At 38.6% G+C, this 12,813-nt stretch overlaps 2 protein-coding genes across 2 annotated transcripts; one reads left to right on the top strand and one right to left on the bottom strand.

Moving 5' to 3' along the window:
- Positions 1-2,625: 2,625 nt before the first annotated feature.
- ankrd66 (ankyrin repeat domain 66) lies at positions 2,626-4,546 on the top strand (the record flags this gene model as incomplete). The annotated part of the gene is made up of 3 exons (XM_080547356.1): positions 2,626-2,764; positions 3,347-3,575; positions 4,053-4,546. 3 exons carry the CDS (start codon positions 2,626-2,628, stop codon positions 4,198-4,200), a joined length of 516 nt encoding a protein of 171 aa, XP_080403482.1. The 3' UTR covers positions 4,201-4,546.
- Positions 4,547-5,110: 564 nt separating this feature from the next.
- Positions 5,111-6,891, bottom strand: adgrf3a (adhesion G protein-coupled receptor F3a; the record flags this gene model as incomplete). Its single annotated transcript, XM_080544727.1, has 3 exons — positions 5,111-5,173; positions 5,403-5,444; positions 5,773-6,891. The coding sequence occupies 3 exons, from the start codon at positions 6,889-6,891 to the stop codon at positions 5,111-5,113; spliced, it is 1,224 nt and encodes a 407-aa protein (XP_080400853.1).
- Positions 6,892-12,813: the final 5,922 nt, after the last annotated feature.

Below are 12,813 nucleotides of genomic sequence, written 5' to 3'. Positions count from 1 at the left end.
CCATCCTCAATAAAACCGGACCCATCACACTCACCATTTTTTTTTTGTAATCAATTATTTATTGCAAAACAGTACACATGAAAAACTCACATTATTACACCAAACAAAATAAGTGTCTGTCCTGATTTTTTTTTCTTCCCTTATCTTACCCCCCCCCTCCCCCCCCACTATAAACACATGAGTAACCCCCCCCCCCATGGCGATAACATCCCTTCCACCCCCCCCCCCCCCATAGTTCTTCATTACACTATATTTGGTATATCATACAATCATAATAATACAACAATTACAGGTTAACTTCACATACAACACAGCCCACAAACACAGTCACTCCATCAACTCTTTTATCCTATGTATTGCAGAGGTCCATGTTTGAATTGTCCTTTCTTTAGCTCCATGTATTCTGGCTATAGATTGTTCCATGTATAGTATGTCCAGGAAAGACAGCAGCCATTGTTTACGCGTAAGAGTATGTGGAGGATTCCATCGTAATGCTAACATCTTTTTGGCTGCGGTAAGACCAGCAAATAAAACACGAAACATGGAAGCTGACAGATCCAATGATGAAGTATCATTCAAGATCAATAATCTCGGACAACAAGGTATATGGATCCCCAATAGATTAGATAAAGTGGAAGATATTAGTTTCCAAAATTCACTTACACTAACCATAACAATAGTATCAAAATAGAAGCAAAGTTTCATGTAATCACGTAATTTCAATGTAATTTGACCTTTACCTAAATGCATTTTCTTGAATTCTGGCGATCTCAAAAGTATCACCAAATGAATGGGCAGTCCTAACTTAGTTGGAAAGGACACCTAAAGTGTTTTTCTACTCTGTTTGGTTCCAAAATTAAGCGTGTTTGAACATTAGACACGGTGGCCTGGTGGCCATCTTGAATTTGACCTCTCCCGGGCCTCTGGGGTCAAATCTGACTTCCCTCCACATCTGAAAATAAACCTTATGGTATGTACTAACTATGATAGAAATGTCATGCTTTCTTCAAAAAGTGCACAATTATTCTGCTAAGCCGCTCTACTATGCCCATTTCTCTGAACTGTGTCAGGGAAGTTGTTTAAATGGCAGGAAGTGAGGCTAGCAGGGAGGAGTGCTGGCAGGCCTGGGTAGGGGTACAGTTTTTTGACCTCAACTCAAGGAAACAAGGAAACTCAAAGAAAGACACTATTCGGTTGTTAAGTCGTGACGTGTTTCCGGGTCCAACGTTGGCTGAGGCGTTCTCTTCAGAATGCCGCGTTAATAATAATTCATTATATTTGTATAGCGCTTTTCCGAGGCTCAAAGACCCTGACAATATGGGGAAAACGGGAAAGTGCTGTGTCCCTTGTTGTATGAATAGATCCGAGTCTAAAAAAACGATTGAACTGTCATTCTACTGCTGTAGTACACTGGTACTCTGGTGCGGGGAATTTCTGGTTTGGACCCGGAAATTGCTAAACGTCACGCGTGACGTCAGACTTAACAACCGAATAGAGTGAGCCAGTACTGGAATGATATTTTGTTAGTTCTGTTTTCTAAAGATGCAATTGGATCTGTGAATCTTATGTTTATATTTAAAGGAGAATACATCCATGTTTTTGTTGCAATTCTACCTGGTCCTGAATATACGACTTTGTTTGTTTGAAGATTTGGATGTGCGTCACAATCCCTGCCTTGCCTGAACAGTGGTTACTACGGTAACTGTTTGAAGCCACAACATTACTTGTAATTTCTATAACCAAACTCAGAGATTGGGGAGTTTTCCCCCTTATCGTTCACATACAGTACATACTTTAAATACTGCACTCTGTTATTTGTTGATAAGTGATTATTTCTTTAGCAATGATCTCATACCAGTCTCTCAGTGGTTGTTAAGCAGCCCTAACTACTTCCGCGTGTAACTACTCCTGCATAATAATAATAATAATAACTTTTATTTATAGCGCTTTTCCTGCAAACGTTGCAGCTCAAAGTGCTCCAATCTTTATATAATCATAATTTTAGATTTTTTTAAATTTAAAGGCAATATTAAAAAGATGGGTTTTTAGTCTTGACTTGAACATATTTGCTGAGATTGCATCCCTAATGTAAACTGGCAGTGCATTCCACAATCTGGGTGCATAAAATGAGAATGCAGCCTCACCAAATCTCTTATTTTGTGGTACACAGAGAAAACCAGCGTCAGAAGACCTGAGAGCTCTATTGGGCTGATATGCTAGCAAAAGACCTACTAGTTGAGCCTTCCACAGAGGTCTATGGAATGATAGAAGGCAATCCACATAGGATGTGACTTCTTCCAGCCTTTTGCCATCACAAAGTTGATGTGCCAATATTTTTCAATAAACAATTTAGCATGGTTATAATTCTGGCGGCTTTGTTTCTATTTCACTGATCATCATTTTGAATTTCGTTGTACCTGTTACAATGACAATAAAGATCATTCATTAGTTTGTGTGGGGAAAAAAAACATATGTCCACCTGGCCATCAGGTGGCAGCCATGGTTCCTGCTTCATGTCTTGACTGTCTAGTTTAACCTTTGAACTCTGTAGTACATTTGCAAGACTGCCACAGACCTGTGTTTGTGTTTGTGCCTGTTGCTTGGCAACCAACCCCTTAGTCAGCAATGTCGGAGCTGCACCAGGCAGCAGCAGCTGGGGACTTTGATCTTGTAGAGGAGATCCTGAGGAAAAATGAATGTAATCCCAATCATAGAGACATAGACTGGAGCTACAAGACACCACTTCACTGGGCAGCAGCAAAAGGTAGTCGGCATTCTCTAACAGACCATTTAATTCCTTACTTTTTAAGGCTGTTGGTGAGCCTTGTCCATTTGAGGATAGCAATCCACGTCATGAGTTTGGGGGTGAGTGAGTTACACAGTTACAGTACCTGAGTCCCTGAAACACTAAGATAGCCTTACAAACGCCCTACAAAAAGATGATCTTAGCGCTACAAATGTCTCCTCCTGGGACTTCTACTGCCCCCCAGCACTGCGTCTCCTGAAGACACCCGCTTTTTCCCCTTTACTGTGTCCCCTAAAACTTCTATTTCCCCCCTTGTACTGTTTCTCTGTTTCTCCAGTGTCTATATAAAAAAAAAGTCTAGGTTTAGAAGAAGGTGGTAGAAGAAGATGTTTCCTTCTATCACAGAGACTGCCAATGGCCCCGGGCCTGAGCTGGATTATTCTTCCTGCTACGACTGGTGGATTGATGATTCACTTGCTTAGTCAAATGTATTGAGTGTAAGTCGCTTTGGAATAAGGCGTCTGCTAAATGCCTAAAATGTAAATGTAAATAATGTATAGTGCTTTAAATGTATTGTCACATTTAGTCCCTATTTCCCAGGACAGACAGAAACAGTCAGGATCTTGGTTGAGAATGGGGCGAGACCCTGCCTGCAGACGGACAGCGGATGGACACCTGCCCACTTTGCTGCCGAGGCAGGGAGGCTGGGGGTGCTGCGTCTGCTCCACGCCCTCCATGCCCCGATAGACAAGGAGGATGTGTCTGGTGACAGACCAGTCAGGATAGCAGACATCTACGGACATACCGACTGTGTTCGATTCCTTGAAAAGTATGACATTCTTAAAGTTCCATTATTATCACAACAAATATCTTACATAGTATGTAAGGAATCTGTTATGGCTATTTGTGCCTTCGTTCAGAAGCTACTGTATTATGATTTCACCAAACATCTTGACATGTTATTATGTTTGAGGTCCATAAATGTAACAGACCTCATTATGTGATTTTTTAAAAAATTACAACTCTATACTTGCGAATCTGTCATCTTTAAACCGTATGACAATCTACACTTTGTGACGTTAGAATTATAAGGTTCTATCTCCATTTTTGTCAAAATTGAGTTTTTTTTACATAATCTGATCCATTAGGTGTTTATTAATGCCTGTGTGGTGTTATTTTTAAAATAACAATATCTCTGAACTACCCTAAACGGAGATAGAACCTTATAATTCTAAGCTCACGACTTCCTGGTGTGATACCTGATGTGATATGTGACTGACTTCCTTTTGTTGTTTCTGAATGTCAGTGCCGAGATGGAGTGCAGGAGCTACCGCCAGGGGGCAGTGCATAAAGGCATTTCCCTGGACGACACAGATGAGGAATGGGAAGAACAGAGAGGAGAGGTGGAGGCCGCGGAACAAAACAGGGCTACAAAAGGCAACACAAGGGGTTAACACATTTTATAGAGGAAAAACTAAATCAAATCAGACTTTATTTAAAGAGCATTTAAAGTCACAACACACTCTACATAAAGTAAAAAACAGGGTTCCCGCGCTGGTCTTAAAAAGCCTTTAAAGTCTAAAATCCAGCAATCCAAGTTATAAAGCCTAAAAAGGTCCCACATTTCAGTTAATCGGTCTAAAAACTAGGTGCTAGGTCTTAAAAATGAGATCCTGCAAGAAAATCAGTCCGACCACATCTATTTACACAGAAATTAATCAAGCTGGAACCCAAAAAAATGCCAATTTTCTTCCTTTTTTGTCTGTATGGCAGTGAAATCCCTAATTTCATCACCTCTAGGATGACAAAAAGCTATCATATGGTGTTGCGATTTTAAAACACTGTGTAAAAATGTGTTATTTACACTATGTTAAAACACTGTGTAAATATGTGAGTACAGGTTTGCACTACCATGGTTAAAGTATTATTTGGAAGAAGAATGTAGGCAGCACATACATGCATTCATTCATGCAGTATGCTTTGTATAAAAACTGAGATAACAAATAATGAAAATACATTGTAGTAACAGGTGTGCACACAATTAATTAATTAGTTTCCTATTTAATAATTGTAATGCTTTAAGGACAATATGGAGACTGATTGATTTATATATTTTATATATTGAACACTTGAAATGTGATAGTATATAGACCCTAACCATAAGTTCCCTAACACCAGACAAATGAAATTACAACATTCACAGATTACAGTTTTCAAAATGTCAGTTTCAGGTTAATTTACAGTTTGAATATTTTTAAAAATCTTACTCAGGAGAAACCTTGACCTTGAAATGTTTTAGACATATAAACTGATTAAATGTATGCATCAATAAAGAAACAGATTTCTAAAACTTCATAAACTTTTTCATTTCTTCTTTGTTGAGGATGTGAGTTTTGAAGAATTGTCACTGTTCGATGAGTCATTACGCTAGTTCAGAGAGAATAGAGAAGTACTCAGTTAGCCAACATCTCACATCACATCTTCCTGTGATTCTAGACTTCAATTATTCTCGTATAAACTCACCTTCCAGTTAAGATGTTTCAGAAGTGTATCTCGAACCTGTTTGAAATAAATAAAATAGTGACTATAATGTTTGCCACTACATACTTTAAGTGCTATACATTACAGGACCCAGATCTAATAGTATATACTGTACCAGTTTTTCTCCCAAACATGTTGTAAGTAAAATGAAGAGGCCCTGCAATTTCATACAAAAGTGTTAGCCCTGTGACCACAAGAGAATGAAGTCAATTAAAGAGTTTGTATCAAGACAATGTTTGACGTTAGAATTATAAGGTTCTATCTCCGTTTAGGGCAGTTCAGAGATATTGAGCGTCAACGTTTTTACATTCCATTATGTTTTGTGAGATGGAACCTTTGTATTTTATGAATTACTAACTCAAAAATGTCAACATTTTAAAAATAACACCACACAGGCATTAATAAACACCTAATGGATCAGATTATGTAAAAAATTGAGATAGAACCGTATAATTCTAACGTCACGAATGGAATCTGACTCATACCTGGAAGGCATTCAGCAGTGTGAAGGCATAGTTAACAATGATGGCGATGGGTCCCATTGTGAGGTCAAGCAAGAAAACCAAAAATCCGAATGCCCAGGTCACTCCAAAGATTGGGGTCAGGAGGACAATAGCTTTCAGGATACCTTTGGTAACATTCTTATCATCATGAGTGTTGACTTCTGACAGAGTGGGTTTCAAAAGCCTCATGACCACAACCACCATAGAGAACACATTGATTAACACGATAGCACCAACAGGTATAAGAAACGCATGCACCGACCCCTTTAAAAGGCCAACATAAATCAACCAACAGGTGTCAGGGTCGTAGTAGACCTTTTCTCTGCCATTACCGTAGGAGATGAATGTACATGCAACGATCAACAAGGGGCAAAGGTAGCCACAGAAAAATGAGAATATCAGGTAAGCCTTCTTGCTCAGGTGATGGAAAACAAATATCATTTGATGGAGAAGCATTATACTCAGACACAGCATCCAGAAGAACATGGCTAGGTAACCGAAATGCTTCAACAGCACACAGACCTGACACCAGTTGCTAGTGACCTGGTCTGGGAAAGCTGAGGCGAAGAAGCTACAGTCTGCTATCAGTAAGCACACAGAGATGTTGACATGGGCTGTGTGGCGAAAATACGAGACGTTCGACTTGACGACAGAATTCCACACTAGAAATTCAATCACCAGGCACAAAACAAGGGAAATGATTGAGACAGCCAAGCCCATGTAGGTTAACTCACTGATAAATTCAAGGTGCTCTGGATGCTTTGACATGAGAATGGTGAATGAGGTCAAGTGGTCGCACTCGCAATAGTTTTGGTTATCAGGACCACCCCATCGACAGCCTTGGCCAGACCACTCCCTTTTTTTAACATCCCAATATACACACTTTAGTTCGCGATGACGGGGCCTTTGAATGATCAAGTCAAAGTTTATAGAGATTTTTTTGTTGAAGTTACTCACTGTAGTCACAGACACTACGATGCTATTTGGCTGAGTGTCGTTGTCTCGGTGTGGTAAATATCTGCTCAGATGCTTAAACCCCACAGTTTTAACAACCCCAAGGGATGAACTATCCATAACGATAGTGACATTAAACACCTCCATGGTCACTGTGAGTCCTGAGTTTGAGTCCTGAGTGGAAGTAATTAGTTCTACATTTGGTTTAGATAAAGATGTGTTTTTTGTCTCTGTATTGCTAATCAATCCGTCAACGGAATCCAGATATCTTTCTGCAAGGGTTATGTTTTCATTGTCAGGTGTAGAAGTCCATGCGTTTTCAAGGGTGTCACTCAGAATATTGCTGGATGACTCTACCAGATCCTGAAAAACGGGGGTAGCCTTTAGTCATGTATGTCAAGTCTACATACTGAGTAATACTGGGCACATACTGTAAATGTAACAAAAGCTAAGTTTAAAGTTAAGTAACCTTAATCTACAGTACCAATTTCTGTCAAAACGTTCATAGATTACTATCCCAAATTAACATTAATGTTAGTAAATGTTAGTATTAGTAAAGATTATTTTAGATTATACTTACTTCTAATACAGACCACTTCAACTTGTTCTGCCCCTGAGATACAGTGCGCATGGCAGTGAGAATTGTCACAGATGCGTTCACATTTGAGTAACTGTTAATACTCTTAGAATTATTGGTGGAAATTTTCAGCCGAGAAAATATCTTGCCAGACTCTTTCCTAACTGCTCCAAGTCCTCTCCCAATGTTCTGTAACCACAGACAGACAGACAGACAGACAATACCACTTTTATACAACAGTTAGTTCCGACCAAGTAATTTGATTGGACAAGAGGCATTCCATGAGTTACGATATACAGTATAACAGCACTGGGACTTTTAACTATATGTATCACTCCGCCGCACAGATGTTCTACTAATTGACCGTTAATTAGACTACATGTTTGTGTTCAGGTTACTAGGCAACAGTCCATTTGAAGTTCAGTTGCGGAACTATTTTTTGTTTATTTTTATGATTAAATAAACAAACAAATCATAATCTGTTGTCGCTTATTACTGTTAACTAATAAATCGCGCTGTAGAACTGTTGTATAAAAGCAATATCACACGAGAGGTCGTGCTGTTATACTGAATATCAGCACGGCTGTGATCGTCTTCGGTACTGGGCCTGCGGCCTCGAGTACCGATAACGTTAAAAAGATGGATATTCAAGAGCAAGGGAGAAAAAACAAGAAAATGATAAAAGTATAGCTTACTAGTGTATCCTGTAGAATATCATTTAGATCATTATTTACACAGAAAGATACTTCCTTCTCCCACTCTCCATCAGGTAGTAAACAACGCCTCTGTATTTCCCCAACACTGTTTTTGCATTTCAACACTGCAGTAAAGCCAGCTCTTGCCGCTGGCCAATTGCCCTCTTCTTGACAAAACGGAGTATTGTCTGTTTTGAAAATAATTGCATAATCAGTCTTTTACAATGGCATATCCATCATCTCCTTAGCTAAACAAGAAAGCAATAACACAATTGAAATTATACTTGGTTGGGACACATTACAAATGGGGGTATACATGGGGCTTAACTTTGTACTGTATGTCTCTGTACCCTTTAATATTGTTTTCCTATGGTGGAATAAACTCTGTTTTATATGAACATAGTACTGTAAACTTACAGTAGATAACATGTATATTGATTGTGGCATTTTTTGTTTGTTTCAGGCTGTTCATGAATGTGCAAACTGGAGGTTTTACTTTCTCATTTTCTCTGCAGCTGACCCTTGTTTCAATTTCATAAATTATTTCATCATTAGGGCCATCTGAAGGGGAATAAATGACATGATTTAATTCTCAAATATTTGACATTTGGCTTTTCTCTTGAATGGCTAGTTGTACAGTCTCAAACCAAATCCTTAGGCAAGACTGAGAGCAACAACTTACATTGTATTTGTCCCTCAACAAGTGGAGTATGCCATGTCACAGTGTAGTTTTCAGTGCTGTTCCTAATCTCACACCGAACTGTTACAGGCAAGTAATCAGTTGACTCTTCCTTACAGTGAGGAAATTGAGCGTCGCTACTAATTTCAATAGCTGGCAGCAGTGCTACATCCAACACTTTACTGGCTTTGTGAATTATGGACACATTGGATGAAATTGGCTGGAAGAGACACGTGTACCTCCCTTAAGCAAATGAAAAAGGGCAATGAGTATAGAGGTTTTAAAAGCAGTTAGGTTTGTAAAAAAAACTAAAAACACACATTTAGTAGGATTTACTGTGGTTTCCAAGATTGCTCATTGTGAATTATGAATTCAAATAGGTCTTTAATCCATCTACTTTATGCATTGTTATTTAATTGAATGTATTGTTTATTTTTAGATGTACATATTTTGACAGAATTGTCAGCACAACAGAGAGAAATTTTGTTTTAAATTAAATGCATACTGTAGTCGTTAAGTGAACGATGCATGCCTAAATGGCCCTCTGACCACTATGTCATCTTCTAAACAACACAAAAATGTAACACACCTGCCCAAACCTCTGATATCTTAGCAACGACAACCTCAGTGCTCTTTGGCGTGGTGTTCACCGTGGACTCTGTACCAGTTGTAACATCAAACGTTTTGCTATTTTCCCCTTTTTTCCCGTATATTTTTTCCAATTTCCAAAATTCACTTGGTTTCAAGTTCTCCTTTGTTGTGCAGCGTAATGTTTGAGAAGAGTTATAGGGCACCTTGCCTGATGGCACCTCAATGTCAACAACTCCTATGAGGGAAATGGACACACATATTATGTGGTACACGGTACAGCATATAGCTAGGACAATATATATATTGAATATATATATATATATATGTTACGGTACATGTGGGAAAACTAGGGTTAGGGTTAGGTGCTACGTCGACTTGGTACATGCTGGCATGTCTAACCCTAACCCTAATCCTAAGCCTAACCCTAACCCTACCCCTAACCCTAACCCTAACCCTAACCCTAACACCCTAGCACCTAACCCTAACCCTAGTTTTCCCACATGTACCGTAACATATATATATATTAAAAAAGTGATTATATGTTAATTGTACATTGTGTTAGGTTTACCTGCTGTCACCAGACTGAAGTGAGTGTCCAATAAGCTTTCCAATTCTAATGTTTTGTCGGCAAGGTCAGCAGTTGTAATGATGTTGTTACAGATCAATTGAAAATCAACAATGACACTACCACGGCTTTAATTACATGAAAAAAGAAACAATATTATAGTAGTATTATATCAGTAGTACTAAAGAAATAATATTGGTAACACATTCTAGCAGGTATAACGCATATTTCTCCAGCCCCATCCCTCAGCTGTTTACCCAAAAAGTGATGGAGCACATTCTGTTGTTGTTTAAATTAAAAAATTAAATAAACATAACATGATAATGACTTTGATAATACGACATTATAAAGGCCCATATAGTACATGTTTAAAAGTAATAAAGCAAGCTGAAATACCTTAACTTTGTGATGTGTAGGTTGTCAAACTTAAGGAATGTGCTGTATACCTTTTTCATCTGAGAAGAAAACGTTGGTTATTGATTGGTTATTGATTGGTTAAAAATTGGTTATTTGCACCAAAAACACATTATGAGATACAATACTGAACATCATGTCATTTTTTAGCCATAGACCAACACATGGATGAGGTTGCCAATTTAGCATTTTGTAGTCAGATAAGTGAATTAATGTCTAGGTAAATCATTCATGTCTTGATTTGATTTGTGATCACAATCTCAATGCTATTGTTATCTTTTGCAAACCTGGGGGGTATTCCATCAATGTCCCTAAATGAAAATCCAGGCTTATTTTGTCTTAAAGGGCTCTGCACACAGCGTGCGATTTCTGTTGCGCGTCAACGTTCCATTTTGAAGTTTGAATGGAAGTCTATGAGAACATCGCATTTACCCACACACGGCCCCGATTTTAATCGCACGGCGAACATTCGATTCCATTCATTTTGAATGGGACAAAGCAGTGCGACAAAACTCGCACGCCGTGTGCTTTGTCCCATTCAAAATGAATGGAATCGAATGTTCGCAGTGCGATTAAAATCGGGGCCGTGTGTGGGTAAATGCGATGTTCTCATAGACTTCCATTCAAACTTCAAAATGGAACGTTGATGCGCAACAGAAATCGCACGCTGTGTGCAGAGCCCTTAAGTCTCCCGAGGCTGGATTTAAAAAAAATAAACCTGGATTGTCCTTTAGCGACGTTAATGGAACACCCCCTATAATCCATACATACATACCTTTATCAATAACTCTGCGCTTAAGTTTTTATATTGTACAGAGTTTGTATCTGCAAAACTATCAACATATTCATATGTTTTGGGTAAGGTGAATAATCCATTGATAGTGACTGAAAAAGACAGATAAAGTGAGAGATAACAAAGTAATATCAAAATAGAATATCTAAACATTACATTATACACCTCTATGTTGGACTGTGATTGTGCTGTACTTTAAATTGTTGCCTTGTTTGTGCTATTAGACTTATATAGTTGTAATGCAAAACAAGCTGGGCGACCATAAAAAGTAAATTAAAGCCCAATGCACACGGCGTGCGATTTTGTCGTGCGATTTTGTCGCTCGACAACATTAGATTCTCAATTCACACCAATGAATGAATTACTTACTCTAATGTTGTCGTGCGACAATATCGCATCGCACGCCGTGTGCATTGTCTCATTGGGTCTCATTCAAAACAATGGAATCGAATTTGGCGGTGCGACAAAATCGCACGCCGTGTGCATTGGCCTTAAGACTCACTATGTTCAAGTGAATTAACACACACAGCAGGATGCCTGTACTATTGGTTACACCTTAACTGCTCCTCCTGAGACATCTACTGCCCCCCAGCACTGCGTCTCCTGAAGACACCCGCTTTTCCCCTTTACTGTGTCCCCTAAAAATTTCTATTTGCCCCCCTTGTACTGTTTCTCTGTTTCTCCAGTGTCTAAATAAAATAAAATAAAAGGTTAAGTTTAGAAGAAGGTGATGGAAGAAGGTTTTTCCTCCTATCAATGGCCCCCGGGCCTGAGCTGGATTACTCTTCCTGCTATGACTGGTGGATTGATGATTCACTTGCTTAGTCAAATGTATTGAGTGTAAGCCAAAAATGTATTGAGTGTAAGCCAAAAATGTAATGTAAATGTATTGTATACACACACAGTACCTCGTGTTTTGGGCAGACACATTGGTGCTGTTTTCTCTTTTTTAAATGTGCAGTTTGTTTGTCCACAACAGTCAGGGTCAGAGGCACAGACTTCATCACTCCAAATGTAGTCTGGTTGGCAAGTGCACTGACTTCGGTTTGTTTTAGCTTGCAACCCACATTCTGTTACCCAAAAGCCAGTTAATGATTTTAGACCATTTTTTTCAAACTGAATGTATAAAGGAATGCTTATATGCACATAGTAGCACGGTGCATAATTACAATTACCATGTGAATGTATCCCATGTTACTCTATTTCTCACTGTGGATACAGTAAAGGAAACCATTTTACATTGCAACATAATTGGTAAGTATATATATACCTGTTGTAACAATGAGGTCTTCAACTTTTGGATTGTCAGTGTTGAAAGATTTGAGCAAAGCTGTTATATTTGGGACTGCCCCTGCTTCAATCTTGATCACAGCATAGTGCATCTTTGTTGAGTTCTCTGGAACATGCAAAACACCATGCAAATCTCTCAAACTAAAGGTTGCAAGTTATATTGGAGTTACAAGAAATGCATGGTAAGATATGCAAATCATATACAGTAGGTCTGTGTAACTGTTTGATTATGACATCACCAACAGAACCAGAACTCTGATACAGATAGAGACAACAGTCAGTATCATATTTAAGCAATATCACACGAGAGGGTGATATTATAACAGCAAGACCTCGAGTGTGATATTGCTTTTATACAACAGTTCTACAACGCGATTGATTAGTTAACAGTAATAAGCGACATCAGATTATGATTTGTTTGTTTATTTCATCATAAAAATAAACAAAAAATTGTTCCGCAACTGA

This window comes from Nansenia antarctica (genome assembly GCF_963989245.1).
Source record: "Nansenia antarctica genome assembly, chromosome: 1".
Lineage (NCBI taxonomy): Eukaryota > Metazoa > Chordata > Actinopteri > Argentiniformes > Microstomatidae > Nansenia > Nansenia antarctica.
The sequence above is the reverse complement of the archived record's forward strand: the minus strand, read 5'-3'. Positions and strand labels throughout refer to the sequence as shown.